The following is a 21,583-nucleotide window of genomic DNA, read 5'->3' on the forward strand; positions in this document are numbered from 1 at the left end:
CTTGAGGGGGCACTCACTGTCAGAGTCAGCCTGATAGATGCCCTGCCCAGGTGGAGAAGGGTCACTTCAGGTTGGCTGGGTGGGGTCTAGCTGAAGCCCTGTGGTAGTTCTCCTCACAGCATGAGTGCAAAATCTGAGAAGGTACTTGCTCAGAGTCGCACTTTGCCTCACCTCCGTCAATTTTGTGCCCATGGCACCTCACTTGCCTAAATCTAGTTCCAGTCCTACTGTAAGGTTAACACCAACATAAATTACTTAGTGAATTAAGTCACTAGTCATAAGTGTCTCATACAGAATATTCTAGACATGAATATGATCTCAGAGAGCCATGTATAGTGAGGCACACCATCATAATTACATACCAATCTTGGTGATTGAAAGAGTCATATTTATTTCTTGACAAATAAGAGACTTATGTAAATAACTAACTATGGTGAAGAAAGAAGAACATCTCTTTGGGCCAGAAATAGCAAAGTTTGACTTGCCACATTTTTAAAAAGGAAATTAATATAAAATGTTTAACATGGGTATATAAGAGCTGAGCATTAAAGTCATTCCCATTTCTGAATTCCACACTGAAATGCGCTGCTATTTAGACTATCACTATACAGAACAGATTACAGGCTATTTGCCTTATAAATAACATACCACAGGCACTACTTATCTCTTTCAAATATATTTTAGTTTGTATTTAAGAAATGCAAAAATGTTTCATTTCATCAGCAGAGTTTTTGTTCTAAAAGGCTCCTATTTCAAAATTCTGTATACTGTACATTTTCCCTCTTGTAGAGAACTCACCTGTGTGACTAGTGGCTGCAGCAGGGCTGCAGATCCTTTGCCTACACAGCGAACAGCAAAACGGAGGCATCTGCAACAACGTTCTACAATCCGATTATCAGCCCGGTGCTTATTTAGAGTCTCAGATAAAACTGGCCATATCTGAGTCAAAAGTGAAAAGAGCACAGAAAGAAAATGAACAACTAAGTGCTGAAAAAAATGCTCCCAAGTTGGTAACAACTTATTTGGCTTTTAAATAATTTGGAAAAATCTTTCTTTATAGGAACACACATGGCCTGATTCTGGTCAGTGGGTGTGTGTATATGTGCTGAGGTTCAATACACTACCCATCACTGACAAACAACCACTTCTTAACGGAAGCACAATGACTCTTTACAACACAAGAGGACCATGTCTAACTTTACGAAAAGACAAAGATACATATTTTCCTAAATTCTGGACTTCCTGTTTTAGGATGGGAAGAAGCAGAATGAATTATAGAGGAAGAGATATTTAAAGACAGTTCCAAGAAGTTGGAAGACCTTGAACAAAAGGACTAGAGCTAAGGAAATGGCAAGCTTTGATACCGCTGAACACGTAAGGATATTTGGTGTTTCCCCCCTGAAGTCTGAAAAGCACTTCTTAAAACATGCCCTCTGATCCTCACATTACCCTCATTTTTTAAAAAAGTACAAAGGAAGTACATTATCAAAGAGGAAACTAACTATGATGGTTAACTGGCTTTGTCAAAAACATTTTGCCGGTAATGATCATGCCTCCCAGCAACAATAAGATTCACACAGTTAATCTCTCCCTACTTTGGCCTTTCAGTGCATTTCCCCACAGCCTGTTTTCTTACCAAATCTAAAATCAAAAATATTTATTTGGATGGTTCTGTTCCTCTTTTCATTGATATTTAAAGCATATCAACAAATTGAATCTTCCTGTGAACCTAGAAGACAGTACCTTCTCACTTTAGTTACCCAGAGCCTTATAAGGAAAAAGGAAGATCCACAGGCATACATTAGCACTTACTTCCTGTATGACTTTTTGGCACGGATGAGTCTGTCCATTTTCCACAATGGGATTGGTGTGTCTGGGGAAAGACAATGGCCCAAATTAGCGAAAGAAGAGCAAATTCATCAAGGAACCAGGGCCCTAATCCCTGTTAGTTTACTTAGTATCATTCTCACCAATTAAAGAAAACCAGGGTATTTTTAAGAATCAATACCTTTTCCTCCCACTCTGTTCAAACACAAGCACAGTTTAAATCATCCCATCAATTTTTTCTCACCTTTAAGCCTCTTCTACTGTAACATGTAAATTCAATCCAACTCTGCTACATGGGCTGTGGGTGTGGGGCGCTACAACTATCCTTTCCATCTTTTTTCCCTTTATAAACCTGAATATGTAGTTTCTTCCAAACTAATAAATATATTCAGATTGTCTAAATCCACTATGAGAAACCAAGTACTGCTTCATTCCCAGCATTAAAAGGCAAAAGCATTAGGAACCCTGGTCTACCAAAGACGTTTCTCATGGTTCTAGTCTAAATCCAATGATACACAACATGGGCCCACCCACAGTACATCCAATCCAACTATTTGTCTAGTTCTAGAATCCACTAATTTGAAGGAAAGCAGGGGGGAAAAAAACCCCACTACGATTAGCTACCTACCTCTTTAAAGGAACAAAATTCTTTAATTTTAAAAAGCTCAATAGCAACTCAATAAAAATCTAATTTTTAAAAAATCAGGGCATGTCCACCTTTTGCAGGTTTTCTTTCATTTATTGTGAAATAGGAGTTATTGTTAATAGGCTCTCAGAATGGTATGCAACAGGGCTCCCCTAATTATATAAGGAAAGCATTATACCAACTCAGGAAAAAATATGTGTAGATAAGAACAAGCTAGAACAACACCTCAGTTTTAATTTCTTCCACATAGGTATTTATGCAACTATTAATTGATATTCCAGTTATACCTACAGGACTCGCAAATTATATTATGCAACTAAGAAAGGATCACTCTTTGAACACTGTCACTCTAATGCTGTTTTAATCATTATGCTCCTCTTGACTTCAAAGAAAGTTTAATTTCACCTGGTTATTGAAGAGGCTTCATTATTTTTTTGCACCCATACACTATAACAGCAATGACTCTGAAAGTGTAGTCCTTGGAATAAAAAGCAACAGCATCTGGGAACTTATTAGAAATGTAAATTCTTGGGTCCTATCCAAGATCCAATCCATCAGACACTCTGGGAATGGGACCCAGCAATCTGTTGCCTTGGTAATTTAAGTACTACAGGCAACTTTGATGGATGTTAAAGTTTGAGAATCACTGATCTAGAGACCTAGAGAATTAATTACATTTTAAAGGGCCTTTTGACAAAGGTCTACCAAAAATAAATTCTTAGAATTTGCCTTTGCAATTGTAATAGGACTAAATTAGTCTCCTGATAGAGGGAGTTTATAGGAGGTACTCGGAAGTTGGAGGAAAAAACACTTCCTTACTTCAATACCTAATGGTCTCATTTGAGCTTTTAACCCAGGGCAGGAACCTGGCATCTCTCTTCTTACCTAAATATCACTGCAAGGCGATCTAAGAACACAGTGGGATCTGAGGATATGCCGTTGCTGGGCTCCTGAGACAACAGCTGAAGAGACAGATATTAACACTCAGTCATTACACATACAAACGTACAGCAAACACTGCAATATATACCCTTGTACATCAACCTCTGTCTCAATCTCTGATTATTTCCTTATAACAGATTCCTGAAAGTTACTCAAAATGGTAAAAACTTTTAAATTCATATTAGCAAATTATTTTCCTCCATCTTACTGCATCCTGGCCAGGAATGCATATTAACTTTTACTGTATGATCATTGTGGAGTAGAAAACAGTATCATTTAATTTTTTCCCATTTACTTTTACAATGATTAGGATATTATAGACATTATACATTATAATATAGATTATATGTATTATACTATATAATATATATTTATATTATACTTTTATAATATAAAGCTTCAAAATTATTATAGCTTTATAATATATTTTAAGAGGTAAGGCAAGTTGCTACCTCTTACTCTTCTTTCCTAAAATTTCTTAGATACTTCTACCAGCATATTATTAGAGATAAACTTTAGAGTCACTTCGTCAAGTTCTCCTAAAAATCCCACTGGTATGTTCATTGCTATGGTACCATAAAAGTAATTTGAGAAGAGCTGACGTTTTTACAACACTCTTCAAGGAAACATGGTAGGTTATGGTTTTGGTTGTTAACTTGAATGGTGTTTTTCCCACTGTCATCTTGTAAATGGTATTTCTGATACAGTGAAAATCTACTGATTTTGGAATACTTATTTCATATATATAGCTACTTTGATAAACTTATAAATTTTAATAACTTCTCAGTTCATTCTCTTGGCTTTTCTGGTTAGATAAAAGACCACCTGCAAATAAAAAATTTTGTCTTTTCCTTTCTAACATGTAAACATATTATATTTGTTTCACCCCTTACTTAACTGGACTCACCTTTTTCAATGCCATAACCTGAACAGAACATAGTTCACTAAGACATTCAGTAATCTTATCCAAAGGTAATCTGGCTAGGACAAGTGCTGTCCCTGAAAGACAAAAGATGATACAAATGAAGAAAATAAAAACTGAACTGAGGTAATTCATTGGTCTACATCATATGGCTGACAGAAAAGGCTGACTGGTTCCATTCTTTCAAAAAGATCAGCACTGTTTTTAAATTATAATAGTTTGTTATTTATGGTTGGGTTTTTCTTTATTTGGCTTAGAAGACCATACTGACTTTCACATTGACATTTACAACTGAAGTTAATATTAAACTATTTCTCCTCAGCAGCCTATTGGTTTAAAGATGTTTAAATACATAGATAGCCCCACTTCCAATTCTTCAAAGATTTAAATGAGTGCTTTGAACAGAAAAGTAATAGTTAAGTTTGCCTTTCTTTCATTTTTAAATAGTTCGAAAAATCTCCCCTCTCCCCTTTTCCCCCAAATAAACAGTAATAAATCCATAAACCTTCACATTTGAATAAAAAACTGAATGATTTTTCTTGACAGTCTATAAACCATGGACGAATTAGATTTTTTATTTAAAACTAGGGGGAAAAAATCTAACAAATACAATTTTCTCCTTTTAATTCATCCCTATAGAAAAGAATGTTACTAAAAAGTTTTCTATATCTAGAAGATACCACTGATATAACTGGGATGCCACATTCTAAGTTAGACGTCACATTAGCATCAAGGTTAAATTTCACTAGAAAATGACAAGATGGCAGCGATACCCGCTGGCAGTAGTTAAGAAAAATCTGACCTGATTTAATGCCAGAAAATGTGGCAAAAGAAGATTGAAAAGAAAAGAAAATCTGTCCTGAAAATGCATAGTTACATTGGCTGGTAGGGAACCTGATCATAGAAGTGAGAAAGAACAGTTAGTTGACATTTAACAGGCATCCAATCTGGACAAGGCTGTCTGCCACTCACAGAGACTTAAAAGATGCTGCACAGGCTGTATTACCCAATCTTTTATTTGATATACCCCAATAAAAGATTGCTCAATCTTTTATTTGATATATTAGCTTTAAGGATTTCACTACCTCACAGGACACCCCAATTTGTTTTCAGAAAGTATGGTTACAAAGCATTTTCTTTCTAGGAGCCAGTAAACTGTCAACAATCAATTCCTCATAAAATAAATCTGTTCCCTCTTTTCTAAGATAATCTTTCAAATATTTAAAAATAGCCACTGTGTTAAAGTCTCCTCTAAGTCTTTTCCCCTAGCATAATATCTCTAGTTCTTCCATTACTCTGAGTTTCATCACCACCCTGGCTGTTTGCCTTTTGATCAGTGTAAACTGATCAGTAATGGTTAAAGACCATTAAGCGACCAGAACCCTTGACTTCTAGTTATAGGACTGAGCCAGGCACACTACCTTTAAATTTCCACTTACTTCTATGGTATAGCAATGCTTATTTGGTCTCCATTTTTATTCTTTCCCCCAACTCAAAAAGGAACTATGTTTAGTTCCAATGTGTTGTCTCCACCCAAAATCTAGGTTCGTGCTATAAATACTGTAAGCACTTTGTATTAGTTATATAGCCTTAAAATATTCTAAGAATGCATGTACACATAATCAACACCCTCCCCTCTGAGTGACCTTCCCTATAACTGAGTAAACTGCAACTGAAAAGTGGGATACAACTGATATAACCCCTAGAAGTGGCTTAGAGACTGTTCCTTCTTAATATCTTAAGTAAGTACCTTTTAGCAAGCCCACAGCAGCCTCTGGAGACAACATGAAGGAATCAAGGGAACGGGCAATCTCTAGGAGTCCATGAAAGTGCTGAGCCATGTGGTCTCGGCAGACAGAGCAAATGTTATGAATGGCTTTGGCTGCAGCAGAAGCCAGAGGTTTTTCACACAGTCCTTTCATCAAATAGCCCAACACAGGGTCTAAGGAGAAAATCCATACGTAAAGATTACATTATTTGAAACTCAAGGAAAATTTCTATTTGTTAGAACAAAGGTTTTACATTCCCTTTTTAAGCAAAAGAACCATTTTTAAAAAATGAAATGTGGGGCTTCCCTGGTGGCGCAGTGGTTGAGAGTCCGCCTGCCGATCAGGGAACACGGGTTCGTGCCCTGGTCCGGGAAGATCCCACATGCCGCGGAGCAGCTGGGCCCGTGAGCCATGGCTGCTGAGCCTGTGCGTCCGGAGCCTGTGCTCCGCAACGGGAGAGGCCACAACAGTGAGAGGCCCACATACCGCACAAAAAACAAACAAAAAAGAAATGTGTTTAAACGCCAATGTTTTTGCATATAAAAATGGGGCTGATCTCACTGACAAATGGTGTCAGAGAGAGTCCTATCTATTTATCTTCCATTTCTTTCCTTGTGGAAATCAACTGTTGCTTGTTGCTAGGGCTTCACAGAGCACGGTTTGAAAACCACTGATTCAGTCTGAAACCACTGGTGGATATAACCATCAAGTATTAATAGGGTAATGTAAGAAAGATGATAAGGCTCAAAGAGTACCATTATACTCAGAGATTAGTCACTTTGTTTAAAAAAAAGCAGTCTACATTAATCAGGACAATGACAGTTATCTAAAGCTGACACTTTCATACTTGCTTCTTTATAATTACAAAAGGCCCCCAAACCACACAGATGGATCTTTAGCACTTCTAAAAGAATTAGTTCATTATGTTTTACTTTCTGCCAAATGTAAGTGTTCTAAGAAAAGGGATTACAAAGGCGAATTCCTATAAAGCAAATCCTAGTTATCCTTTACCTTGCTTCATAAAAATCAGAATGTTTTTTCTATGAAGAAACCCTAAGAAAAATCATACATGGTTAAAGAGCACTTTATGTGTACTACAGAGTAACCGCATACCAAACCTTATAAAAGAAGTAATCTCTGAAAGCCCATTTAAAAGTTATCTCCATTTCTAGTCTAATGACAAAAACAATGCACCAACCCAGCATGAACCTGCTCCCTTCCACACACACACACAAAAAGGCCTGTTTAGCATGGGAATCAGAACTAGAATCTAAAACCTAGCCCACGCAACTCTAATACTATAGGCTTCAATGATTCTCAAATTAAATATTTGTGTTTTTGACTATTCTAGAGTAAGTATGAACACTCAGCAATTTGTCTTCTAATTGAGGCACAAATTTGAATAAGATACTACAGGTGGTACTGAATATAAGCCTTAACAAACAGATAAACCCACTTAGTTTCTTTGTGGAAAGTGTTCAGAAAAGAAAGCCAAATTTTGAGACAGATAATGGAAGTGAAGAGATTTAAGAATTAGAAAATAGGTATTTTGAAAAAATTTTTAAATGGTATGTTGAACTTGGAAGTGGCTCAGCTATGATGTAATAAGCCTATCTATCTTATATGCTCTATATACAGAAACAAGAAAATAGGAACACACATCTCTTTTTAAGTAAGAGTTTCAGTCAATAAAAAAAGATCATGTGTAAAATAAAATCAAGTCGAAAGGTGGTAATAAACATAAGTACAGCACAAACTTAATGATATTCACGAATTTGAGAATTCTTAAAATTCTCAGAATATATCAGTCTTGAACATCAGGTGGGCTTAATATATATTAACCTAGATAAATTATTTAGTCTCTCTGTATTTCAGTTTCCTCATCTGGAAAATGAGGGGATTAGAAGAAATTATTTCTAAATTTACTTTCAATTCTAAAGTTATTTTATATGATCTTTAGTTATTTTTTCAAGTCAGTAAAGGCAGCCAGAAGTTATATAACTCAACACTCTTCATTGTAGTTTGTACTTATTTAGTTTCAATAATAATTCTTAGTTTTTAAATGGAGCATGTATTTAACACTGAAATAACACCCCCCCCCCAACTGTCTTTGCTTTAGCCTATTAGCAGCTTCTAGTTTAGAACTACAGGACAGTCTGATTAGCTCAAGCCTATGCCAAAGCCTAACAAAGACAGAAATAGTTATGCTGAAGCACAGTACTAGTAGCAAACTGTTTCCCTATCTAGAGATCTAATCTTTCAGAGGTCCTTTCTCCAAAGTCTGATCAGATTATAAAATGTTGTATCAACTAAGCAATAACTCATATATTTAGTCTCAGTGTCTAGAAACATTCAACCTACCAATAAAAGAGAAAGTAGGAAAACAAAAGCAAAAGTAAGAGAGAGAAAGAAAGAAAGCAGAAAAATCAGAAGCAGCAGCTGCAGAGGAATGTTCACACATACCAAGGAACTGAGGATTTCGATCAACCACTTCGCTCATCTCTCCAACCAATTCAATGCTGGTGTATCGCACAGCTGTATGTACGGTCTCTGGGAGACGGACAACTCCTTCTAGGACCTCCACAAGTGTTGGATTGTTCTCCCTGAGTTTAGAAGGCAAGTACTCAGAGTTACCAATTTCAGAGGTTAGGTTCTGGCTAAAAAACAGGCTGCAATGACACAAATCATTGCTAAAGGGTTTCTTTCTAAATAAATAACCATTTGGATAAAAGTGCTTAACATCTGGTATGAAAGTTTTTTAACCCTCAAAAAGGAGGAAAAGACAGAAATGGAAGATATCATTGTTTCAGTTGAGAAGCATACTACTGCTCCTTAATCTTCTCAATGTCAGTGAAGTGTCTAAAGACACATCCTGCTATCAAATAAGGCTCTTCAAATTGGAGAGGCAGGCAATTACTGTGGATCAATGTCTTCTTTTAATGAATCCATTTTATTTATTCCTATATCTGCAGCACCTAGAACAGTGCCTGGCACACAGTGGGCACTCAATAAATACTGCTGAATGGCTAAATGAATGAAGAAATAATTCTAGACCACTCGCTATTAGTTGTTATTCTCCAAAAGATTTCTTATAGCTGGATAATGGATACTTTAAGAACAGGTAAGCATGGGTGGGCCAGCTCACTAATTAAAGAAACAAGAACACAAGCTGTAGGAATAAAGGTGCCCTGACTTAGAACATGAGGGAAAATTAAAGTTATCCAAATACTTTCCACAGCTCCATGAATTAACTTTTTCCCTTTCCTTCTCTTCTTTTCACTCTTTTATTTGCGGTACGCGGGCCTCTCACTGCTGTGGCCTCTCCCGTTGCGGAGCACAAGCTCCGGATGCGCAGGCTCAGCGGCCATGGCTCACGGGCCTAGCCGCTCCGCGGCATGTGGGATCTTCCCGGACCGGGGCACGAACCCGTGTCCCCTGCATCGGCAGGCAGACTCTCAACCACTGCGCCACCAGGCAAGCCCTGGCTGAAGTTCTTTAAGCAGAGTGGAGGATGCTCCCAAAGTGGTAGAACGTAATCCAGAAATGAAAGATGTTTAAAATGCAAATAAATCCTGGATTAGTGCAAGAGCACTCCTTGCTGATACACTAAGTCTATTAAGTCCTTCATACACTAAGAAAAAATTGTAATCATGCAGCTGGCTTGAAATGTGGATAAACAAAAAACAAAATAAAATCTTCTCTCATTTATGCTTTATGCTTCCTACGGGCACTAAGCTAATTATTGAGACTCTCTTCCCATCCTTTCTCATACCAACACAAATCAGTTAGATTATTAGTGTAATAATCTTCAGACTGTTACTGAAGTTTCCAAAAGATACCAAATGGGTTTCAAAGCAAATAGTATGATATGTGATTCAGGACCAGAACTCCTTAATAGAGAAAAACAAACCTACTCTACCTCCTTAAATGTTTACTGGATTAGAAACAACATAAGATTTCATTGACTAGACCCTGTAAGACAGCTAAGAAAGAAGACTGTACATTTTATGAATACATGCCTTAACCATCTCTCCAACCAAGGCCATGGACAGAGAGCTCAACTGCAGACATCTGATTACAATACAGGAAAACTTGACAGATACTAGCATTGATTTATAAACTCACATAACACAGTAAATTCTGTTTTTAAGGATTCATGTTGAAATAATAAATAGAACTTCTATGCTAAGCAATTAGAAATCAAAATCTAATAATTTAAAATTTTCCAATGACGAAAACAAAAATAATAATTGCCCTTTAGAGTTTGCTATTCTTTTAGGTGAAATGGTACCTATGCCTGGCCTCTCTGAAACTTACAAATGACTCTCCAAGACAGGAAAAAAGGAGAACAATATAATTAAATATTTGTAAGGATAACTCACCCAAGGTCACAAAAGCAGGTGAGAGCCAAATTAGTGCCTATTCAAATGCTTTTAAGGAAGTGCCAACAATTTAACAGTCTAACAAAGTTTTGATTATACCAACTTGCACAAGGGAGCCTAGGTTGGGAAGATAAATCAGCATTCTTTTCCTAGCATCAAGAACAAAATAATTTTAACTCTAGGAAATGTGTTTAAAACGTGGATATCAACAATGCATGCTACTCTGGACTAGACTCTAGAAGTCAGAAGACTAGACAGCATTATAGAAGTAAGAAGTTCTAAGAATTTCCAAACATATCCCATACGAGAAAAATGTTGTAATTTTCCTTCCTCTGATATTAAGAGTTCCCAGCAAAAGACTTATTAGACACTCACGGATCAACACTCTTTGCTATAGCAGCCATGATAAAGAGAACCGCTTCTGTCACCTCCCAGGGTGGGTTGCCTTCTTTCAGAGTAGAATATAACTAGAGAAGAAGAGGTGGATTATGGATCCATTAAAAGGAAAACAGAATAGAATTCCAAAACAAACAAAACAAAAAACTCTGTTAGTTAAAATAAATCTAGCCCCTTGCTTCTAAATTTATCTCTCAGAGCCAGGGAAAAATAGTATCTTCATTTTTCAAATCTTCACTAACTCTAAGTAATACTAGTTTAATATTTGAAACAAACCCATTTAGGGCCCCAAGAGTATATCAAGATTACCATCTACTCCCACAAAATGAGTATTATGGAGAAAACAAAACATATTACACGAGTGTCTTTTCCTGGTCCTGATAATAACTCATAAATACATAAACACACTTAAAAATGAGATATGATGTAAAACCTCGGCATATGCATTGGCTTTACATTTCTATTATTTTAACTACTTGTCTGCATCAACACTAGTAGCATAGATTAAATTCCTAAAAAGTAGCTGTTCTGAAGCACCCATCACAATACCATGTCCAAGCAAGGGGAGATGGGGAGAGACCAAACAGAATACTCAGAGATGTCCAGAAACTTCCCAGGGTATATCCATCAGTGGGATATGACTGGGTGTTAGTCTAAATAAGATTTCTGTAGTCATATAACACACTGCTAGTTAAGATAAAATTAAACAATTCTCTTGTATGACTTCACAGAGCCTTTAAATATACTATTTAAGTCATTTTCCAGTTTTAATTGACAGAACTGTTTTTTCTGGCAAAGAACATCTCATGAGACTGGTGTCCCACAGTACACATCTTGGACAAGACTAATAATTTATGTAAATTTGTAAATTGAGGTCTGGAGAAGAACAAGTAACTTGTTCAAAGCCGCAGAGCCAGTGAGAGAAGAGTTGAAATCTGAGCACAGGTCATCTGCCTATGATCTGGGGATCTCACTAAATCTGCTAAGAATCCCCAACCCTTTCTAGTTAGATAAAGAAACATACTTTGTTTAATATAAAGAAATATAGTTATAATTTTATGAACACTTTCTAGATCAGATGATGCCCCCAAATACACAAAATGCCTGGATTACCCATCCCCCCAAATTAGGTTAGTTCAGTATTGCTGACAAAGCATTAAAACTAGTATTTCTGGATTCAGAGCATGATCCAGCAATATGAAAACCACCTGACATTATGCTAATGTTAAGTGATGTGGAATGGTGGTGACTGCAACCTTATGATGTAAAATGTTACTCGCTGATTGTCAGGAAAACCACAGGACTATGATTCTTCTACTCTAGTATAGTCACCTCTGGGATGAAACTGCAAAGGAATCTAACCATAAATGTGAACAAAGGAAATGCCAAATAACTAAGAGTTGCCAGGAGTTGATACATAATTATTAAAGCAGAAAAACTTGTCTATTTTCCTGGCTAGGTCCAAATTCCCTATAAGTATCTTGGGGGCTTTAAGGTTTATCCATGATCTTCCATTTCAACTGAACAAGTGGAACAACTCTCACTAGCAAGATTATAGTGTAAACCATAACTGAACTGTTTACTGCAATTGGCTTGTAAGATACTAAACAAACATAGCTACTATATGCCAGGCAGTGTGCTAGGCACCTGCATATCTACTGTCCCATTTAGCCATCAAGATTGAAGAAAAAGATGGAACACTTAGAGAAGACATAGAAGTTAACACAATTAAAGTGATTGGTAAAACTGCTAAGAATCTCCAAATGGGCTTACCTGAGCAAAACACTCCATAGACCCAATCAAGAAAATCAAGTCCTTCACCAGGTCTGACACCCTCATCCGAAACTCCCCAAAGTCATCAGTCTCCTCAGGAACCCCCTCCTGAAATTTCAAATCAGATAACATTTGTTTTAAACTAAGGCTTTCATTTACTTTATAAAATCAAGAGTAAAAAAGCCATTAAGCAATCCAGTCCCAATGAACAAAAAGATGAATCGCCTAAATCACAAAGACATTTTACTATAGAGGGTATCCCAAACTTTTAGGTGTGTCAAGTCAATACAACCTATCTTCTGCCTTGACTATTAGAAACGCTTCTCTTTTTTTGTGTGTCCCAGCTACATCTTGCCTGCTGTTGGAAAGATCTGGAGTGGTGGGGGTGGGAAGTGACCTAGAAGAGGTGGTAACTTAAGAGTTTATTAGCCTATCTAGATAAGGCCTAGCTTTTTATTACTGAATAAGCCTCTGAAGCTTTACGGTTCAAGATCTACCAAAATCAACCATTATCACAAGAACTAGACACAGAATAGAATATTAGACTTCAAAAAGAATTTTATATAGGTGGACAGATACATAATAAGACATGTATAATAAAATATTAATGGTAGAATTTAGCTAGTAGGTATACAGATATTCACTATAAAATCATTTTCCCTTTGCTGTATATTTGGAATTTTTCATTAAAAAATACAGAGATCATTTACATTTCATGCTTAAGGTTTTCTTATTCCAACACCCTCCTGTGAGTAAACTAAGGCTTACCAATTGTGAGATGGTTATGGGCACCTATAAGAATCTTGGACCATGGGTATCTGGAAAAAGCCCTTAGTATTACTGACAATTGCTGATTTAGTTCAACCTCCTTGCTTTAAGATGCAAAAATTAAAGTCAAGGAATGAGGAGGAAACAATGGCTGTCTCAGATGAGATAATGAATTATAAAGCACTATACACCTACAAGTGTAAGGAATTACCTGCCAGGGAAATGGTGTCACAGAACTAGCAAAGGGAAGAAACGGATCAAGCAAGCAGAGCCATTTAAACCAGAGCAGCCCGGCTTTTATTTACTTATCAGGCTTCCAAGCAATATGTAGTTGAAGATAAGATTCCTCAGTTTTAAAAAACAAGTAGTGAAAACCACTAAACTAAATCATCACTAAGGTTCTGTGGAAATACAAAATACCATAACTCAAATAACAACATTAACATTAAAATGAATAGACAGTTTTCATGTCAGATTTAATAGTAAGCAATAGGAAAAAAAACCCACTCCAAGTTATAGGTTGAAGGACAGGGATATTAAACCAACCAACCAAAAGAATGAAATAAATGCTACAAAATTTGAAGTGACTAAGCGAAGAATGAGATTGAAGAGTTTTCCAATGGACTGTTTTATAATATTTCTAGTGTATTTTATTCTAAGCAAATAGATTATATTTTATTTTAACTTATAAAATTCGTATAAGTAATATAAAGAAAAATGTGCACATATGTGTCGGGGGGGGGGAATCATAAGTTATTTTCCACATCCTCACACAAATATTTCACCTTTGTGTTAGTTTTAATCCAACCACATATTTTATGCTATTAAAAATACATATTATAAAATCTGACATTTTTTCGTTTAGCGTACCAACTATTGCTATCTCAAGTTATTATTTTTAACTGCTGCATTATGATCCATCAGAATGCTACATAATAATATACGTAACTCTTTAATATTCTTTTTGGGGGGGGGGGAGGGGGACCATGCCACACAGCTTGCGGGATCTTAGTTTCCCGATCAGGGACTGAACCTGGGCCGCCAGCAGTGAAAACACCAAGTCCTAACCACTGCACCACCAGGGAATTTCTTCTTCTAATACTCTTGTACGTGGGTTTACCATTTTTTTACTTTTATAGATAATGCTTTGTACATAAAATAGCAATTTTTTTCTTCTGCAGAATTATTTAAGGTGAATTCCCAGAAGAATTACTGGCTCAGCAGGATTGAGTTCTTTTTACATAGACCTAGCACTCTTCATTATACTGGTACTGACTTCTTCAATGTAAGCTAGAGTGACAGAAAACCCACAGATTCCATTAGCTTTATTCTCTATCTTTTCAGTTCCTTTTCAAGCTAGCATTGAAAACAAGAGGAAATCAAGACTTGATTAAGTAGAGAAGAAAACTTACATGGTCTGGTTCCAGCTGGCAGTGGCGAGCCAAGGCATGAAGCAGCCTTTGAATGTAAGCTTTGAAGATGCCATGAATAACTTCATCATTAGTTTTGTATAAATGCTCCCCTAGTCGGTACCAAAAGTTAAAGGAAATTTCTACTACCTATCAAATTAAAAGAAAGAGAAAAGATGGTTTATTTGAATAAGAAAAGAAGGCAGTTTTATTATTACTAGGGCCAATAGGAAAGAAACACTTTAAAACAATATGAGTGGAACCAGTTAAGAAGCCATCTTTTTTCTAGCAGATTTATTATTATCCTCCCAAATTATCTTTCCATGTTAGGCCCAAAACTCCATTTAGGATGACTGGCTTTACATTCTCTGTCCAGCCCTGGGATAACTTCTCCAACAGTATATTGGATTCTGAATTTAGAGAAACAGATACAGAAATGGAAGTCTCTTTAAAAGTATTTTTTCCTAAATTCTGAAATTATTTCTTTTTTTTTTGAGATTAAAACACTTCTCACCAGATAAACCATCTACAAATAACCTGTACAAACCACAGCTCATCTTACATATGGCACTGTTCAGAGGAATGATAATTATTAGGTAGTACAATACTTCTGCCCAAAAATGTTTTAAGTTTCAACAAAATCTAGATATCCTCATGAGATTATGTCAAACAAATACGCATTATCTTTTATATGATCAAAGAAAAAGGACTGAGACTCACAGGACTACTGAGTCCCTCCCTAAGAGGGGCCCTACCATCCTTTCCCATTAATGATCCAAAATGGAGCCATTTAACTAGAGCTAACCCAGCTTGGGAGTTCTTTCTCACTTTTTATACTATTAAGAGGAGATAAAGCTTCTTGAATAAGAGGAGTTTTTTTTTTTTTTTAATCTAGCAAACTTAAAAGAGGCAGCATGTCTTAGAAATTTTGGGATGAAGAAGACTCTTTAAATCCTTTCAACGCCATTCTCATTTTCATCCATAATTTGGAGAAAACTTTTGTATGTTAAAACTTGTGGAGGTACAGTTAAGATTTGGTATGTTTTCTTTAGCTATAAAGCTCTAAAGAGTAACTGACGCTAGAGAGGGAGCCTCAGTGGAAAAGTAATAGGCTTTTTTTCTAACAGGTCAGCCCAGCTAACCAAGTAGGAAAATAGAAAGGAATCAAAGCTGAAGCCCAAATACATATTTTTTAAAAAATTCAAAACAGAGGAAACTCCCCATCACATTAATTAAAAATAAAACTATAATTTCGGGCTTCCCTGGTGGCGCGGTGGTTGCGAGTCCGCCTGCCAATGCAGGGGACATGGGTTCGTGCCCCGGTCCGGGAAGATCCCACATGCTGCGGAGTGGCTGGGCCCGTGAGCCATGGCCGCTGAGCCTGCGCGTCCGGAGCCTGTGCTCTGCAACGGGAGAGGCCGCGGCAGTGAGAGGCCCGTGTACCGCAAAAAAAACAAAAACAAAAACAAAAAACTATAATTTCCCACAAATAAAAAGCTCGACAGGAGAAAATGGAATGCAGATAATATGTGACATACAACTTGGAAAATAATGGCATTAGCATAGAATAAACACTACCTCATATTGAGGGTGTCCTGCACAGATAAGAAGCAGTTCTAGAGTTCGTAGGTCCCCAAGGCCTTGGCCTGGAGTACAAACAATTTTTTCAAGGAAAGTTTCACACAGTTCAGTGAAAATACGGCAGTAATTCAGAACTCTGTAAATGAAAGAGGAATGAGAACATCAAGTCAGAAATCTGGATATTATGCGTTCATACTCACAGACACAGTTAATCAAATAAATAAAAGCAATCCTCAGCCTAAGGGACATGTAGTGATTATTTGCTATGTTGTATCACAATTTCCATAACAAACATCTTTCCTTAAATCACATACTTTTATACATACAAGGAAGTGACTCATAAGTCAGTTAAAATTCTCAATTATTAAAACATCTGAATAAAATTCCCATCAAATCACACTTGATACTTCTCATCCCTAATTCTTAGAGCCTTACCCTTTAAAGTGCAAAAACTTACTACTCTCCATGATCACAACCTCTCCCTCTGCATTTGATTTGCCACTCTTGGTTCAGATGAGAATAGCAGAGCATCTTGAGGATGCAATGTATATATTTACACAGAGTCACGAAGAATCACAAAGGATAGATAAATAATAAAAGGTGACTTAAAAGAACACCAGACTGTATATGAATCCAGGTCTACTGCCTTTAATAATTACTCACTTGTCTAAATCTTCACGTGCCACAGCCATATGATAGGCAGTCTCCAATGTCAGGACTCCTTGAAAAAGTTGCATGGCTAATGGCAAGTTGGTTTCCACATTCTCAATGGCGTACAGAGCTGAGCATACGCAGTCTGAAGCAGCTTCATGTAGGTTGGATGAGGTCTTATCCTGTTGCTAGGAGGTAGCAGGAGTAGGGAAGTAAGAAGTTTGATCATTAAGCTGTAATCCAAGTAACAGGAAACCAATTATAGCCTGTTTCTGAACATGTACTTTAAATACATACAGCCTAATAGTCATGGCCTTCAATGAGACAACATCCATCAATCTTCCTATTTCTGACTATTATTTCCTTATATGCCAAGCAAATCAGCCTTTTTGTACCTCAATCATGGTCATATGACTTCTAAAATTCATATTTTCTTCCATACCAGTCCCTCCAAATGGAATTCCATGTGTTCCCTGCCCTATTTTAGTCTATGGAAATTTTCTCCATCTTTTTTTCTGATATTCAGGTACTATCTAAAATGAAAGGGTCCAACAAGTATCAACACATCATTGTGCTATTTCAGAATACTAAGGTTAAACAGAGATTTTTAAAGCTTCTGGGGAGGAGAGGAGAAGGTAACTTAGAAAGGAGCAAAAATCAGTTTATCCACCTTCTCATTAGCAATGATGCCTGCCAGTATATGAGAAAGCAAGGTCTTAGAAATTTTGAAGAAAAAGAATAGTGAACCTAGAACTCTATACCTAGCTAAATCATTGATTAAGAATGAAATAAAAACATTTCTCAGGAATGCATGCAAAAACTCAATATTTATTTCTCACATATCCTTCTGAGGAAGGTATTTGAGGTAGGTCAAAAAAAATGGTTAAACCAATCCAGAAGCAGAGTAAAGAGAAGTCCCAGGATGACAGCTGGGGAGCAGATCAAAAGAGCAACTGATACAAATTAGAGAATATTAGAAGGTTCAAGGAGGGAGGCCTCCAGGGTTTCTATTCAGGACAGTACAGTTGAGAGGTTGGATAAATTTAGCAAAGGCATATTGGTCTTCTGTGAATAATAAAAAAAACAAGTACATTTAGAAGCTCTGCGGGGGTGGGAGGGGAGCCGGGGGGGGGGGGGGGGGCGGGCAGGGGGACCTATAAAAGCAGGGCTGGGAAAGCACAAAGACACAAATTATTCATTAGGTTATTCTTAGATTGAGTGGCAGTGAATTAAAAAATATTCACTGTATTAACTATGTTTCAAAAGTTAAATGTTCAAATTTATTCTTTTGTATATACCAAGTATTATTTTTAAAATATTTTTTAAAAAAGAACTATAGGGGAAAAGTTATATAATAAGGTCGTGGTCCAAGCATAAAGCAAACTAAAATATTTAGTTTTATGTGGCATGACTTCGAACCACTGAAAAAAATGTAAGAACGAGAATACATTTGACCCTGACTCTAGAAACACTCTTAAGTAACAGAGGACCTAACACTGGATCAGTAGAGAAGACAATATAACCCTAGCACACTACTTAGCTTGTTCCTTACCCCAATCTCAGTTCCCAAGAGTCACCACTGTTTTAAGTTTGAAGTGTGTTCTACACTGTCCTCCATTCATACGTAAACTTATTTACACACTTTTTAAACAAAAGTGGGAGCTGAATTTTTTAATACTGACTACTCTTCACACAACTTGGTGAGATGAGAATCAAAATTACCATTATTGAGGTATGGCATCAATAGACATGGAGACAAAGACAATGATAAGCAAAACAATTATTAGCATCCTAAGTTTCCTGAATTTTAGCTTCTGATCCAAGAATGACAGCAGAAATACACGAACAACATTACAATACCAAAAATGTCTCCTTGAAGAATGCGTTTTCCTTTTCTTTCTTTAATTCACAGTGATATCAATCTAGTATCATACTAAACCTTCTAAATTATAGTGCACCAGCACACAACCAGTATGGAAACACAGAGTTTCCACACTAATAAGTGTTCATGGAAGGAAAACCATCAGGGAGAAAGAGACAAAGTCACACCCACCTCCAAAGACCTGTTTAACATTTGTGCTTGAGGTATTGCTGTTTCTTGTTCTAAAAACTAGTCTTATTCTAAGCACTCATTTACTCTTTGTCTACCAAGACAGAGGAATGTATTACTAGGCAATGTTACTTTTAAAGTTTAAGGAACAAATGCACAAGTATATAGAAATACATTACTTCAGATCTCAAAAACCCAAAATTCATCCTATACATACCCTGATGTTTAAGTAAACTACCTCAATTACAAAGATAATATTCTGATTTGTAATTGTCTCAAACACCCAATGGCCATTATTAGAAACACACAACTTAATACTTTTAAAATAAGAAAAAGAGACCAATGGTTTTTTTGTTACTTGAATTTTAATATGTAAATCATTGTTCTATACATAATCTACATATAAGACTGCTTTCCTCTTAAACCTAACTACATTTTATTCTGAGCACTAAAACTAATATCTTAATTTGGTACTTGGCAACAAGGAAGGGACAGTGTTGCTTTCTTACCATACACTTTCCACTCACTCCACAAAACTCTGAAAACACTCTTATATCCCAGAAGGGCAGTTACCCTAAGTGACTATGTGCCAGAAACAAACAAAAACCATGTCATAAACAAAGCCATTACTTACCAAAACCTCAAAAAGGAGTGCTAGTAACTTATTGTTAGCCATGAAGTTACTGTCCAAAACTCCTAAGTTAAACCAACTTCCCAAACAGCGAAAGACCTTCATAAGCATTTTCTCATCTGTTCCTGCTTTTTCTACACAAGTCATCTGAAAAGAAGAAAAAAAAAAAGTTACAACAAATAATGTCAATCTTTATATTTAAATATTATTACAATCATCTTATAGGTGTAATGATGAGAAGGATAAAAATAACAGCTAACAGTAAAAAGTGCTTTTTAATTGCCAGACACTGTCTCATCACTCTTTTTTTTTTTTTAAATAAACTAATTTTATTTATTTATTTTTGGCTGCGTTGGGTCTTCGTTGCTGTGTGCTGGCTTTCTCTAGTTGTGGCAAGCGGGATCTACTCTTTGTTGTGGTGCACAGCCTTCTCATTGCAGTGGCTTCTCTTGTGGCAGAGCACAGGCTCTAGGTGCGTGGGCTTCACTAGTTGTGGCACGTGGACTCAGCAGTTGTGGCTCACAGCTCTAGAGCACAGGCTCAGCAGTTGTGGCACATGGGCTTAGTTGCTCCGTGGCATATGGGATCTTCCCAGACCAGGGCTCAAATCCGTGCCCCCTGCACTGGCAGGCGGATCCTTAACCACTGCGCCACCAGGGAAGCCCTGTCTCATCACTCTTAATTCACTTAATCCCCACTAAAACTGTATAGGTATGTACTATTGTTATCTCCACTCTCTCAACTGGGAAGCTGAGGTACAGAGAGGTTATAGACTGGTTCAAAGATAGATATGTTTCAGAAACAATTATCAGTATATTTCTTAGATCCAACTTCTGCATTAATGTAATCTTATCAACAGAATTGTCTTTAAAGTAATACTCATCATCTCAGCCATGAAAAAGAATGAAATTTGTCATGTGAAACAACCATGGATGGACCTGGAGAGGGTATTATGCTTAGTGAAATAGGAAAGAAAAATATTGTATGTTATCACTTATACGTGGAATCTAAAAAGTGAAACAAACAAATGAATATAACAAAACAAACAGACTCATAGATACAGAGAACAAAGTAGTGGTTACCAGTGGGGAGAGGGGAAGAGGAGAAGGGGGAAGATAGGGGTAGGGGATTAAGAGGTACAAACTACTATGTATAAAATAAATATGCAATAAGCATATAGCATACAGCACAGGGAATATGGTCAATATTTTACAATAACTTTAAATGGAGTATAATCTATAAAAATTCTGAATCACTATGTTGTACACTTGAAACTAACATTGTAAATCAATTATACCTCAATAAAAATTAATAAAATAAATAACACATCTATACACTCGATTTTATAGAGTAGAAATAAGCTAGTTGTACTATTGTATATTGCTTCATGAAAAGTTGGTATTTCAAGCTTCAGCACTGGAATACTCTAGCAAATATACCATCCACAGAAAGTGATATTACTATAAATATGATAGTTTATAAAAGATAAAATGAAAAGTCAGACTAAAACTCACCATTGTTTCTCTTTGTAAACTGTTTTTGTGATGTATACTTTTTCCAAAGTAAGGTGTAATGCAACTTTTTCTGGATAAAGAATGTTTAAAAATAGGGACTTCCCTGGTGGTGCAGTGGTTGAGAATCTGCCTGCCAATGCAGGGGACATGGGTTTGATCCCTGGTCCAGGAAGATCCCACATGTTGCAGAGCAACTAAGCCCATCCGCCACAACTACTGAGCCTGCGAGCCACAACTACTGAGCCCGTGTGCCACAACTACTGAAGCCCGTGCGCCTAGAGCCCATGCTCTGCAACAAGGGAAGCCACCGCAATGAGAAAAC

The 21,583-nt window shown here is 36.6% G+C and overlaps 1 protein-coding gene across 1 annotated transcript in view; it reads right to left on the reverse strand.

The window, feature by feature from the left end:
• Positions 1 to 21,583, reverse strand: part of TNPO3 (transportin 3) — a 53,619-nt gene that overhangs the window by 21,579 nt on the left and 10,457 nt on the right. The window contains exons 4-15 of the mRNA XM_033862694.2: positions 19,751 to 19,937; positions 17,079 to 17,254; positions 16,413 to 16,551; positions 14,838 to 14,984; positions 12,658 to 12,765; positions 10,864 to 10,955; positions 8,570 to 8,709; positions 6,088 to 6,279; positions 4,323 to 4,414; positions 3,359 to 3,435; positions 1,813 to 1,873; positions 799 to 939 (exon numbers count right to left, since the gene is read on the reverse strand). Coding sequence (XP_033718585.1) covers positions 799 to 939; positions 1,813 to 1,873; positions 3,359 to 3,435; positions 4,323 to 4,414; positions 6,088 to 6,279; positions 8,570 to 8,709; positions 10,864 to 10,955; positions 12,658 to 12,765; positions 14,838 to 14,984; positions 16,413 to 16,551; positions 17,079 to 17,254; positions 19,751 to 19,937 — 1,552 coding nt within the window. The remainder of the gene's footprint in view (positions 1 to 798; positions 940 to 1,812; positions 1,874 to 3,358; positions 3,436 to 4,322; positions 4,415 to 6,087; positions 6,280 to 8,569; positions 8,710 to 10,863; positions 10,956 to 12,657; positions 12,766 to 14,837; positions 14,985 to 16,412; positions 16,552 to 17,078; positions 17,255 to 19,750; positions 19,938 to 21,583) is intronic.

This window comes from Tursiops truncatus, chromosome 9 (assembly GCF_011762595.2).
Source record: "Tursiops truncatus isolate mTurTru1 chromosome 9, mTurTru1.mat.Y, whole genome shotgun sequence".
In the NCBI taxonomy this organism is placed as follows: Eukaryota; Metazoa; Chordata; class Mammalia; order Artiodactyla; family Delphinidae; genus Tursiops; species Tursiops truncatus.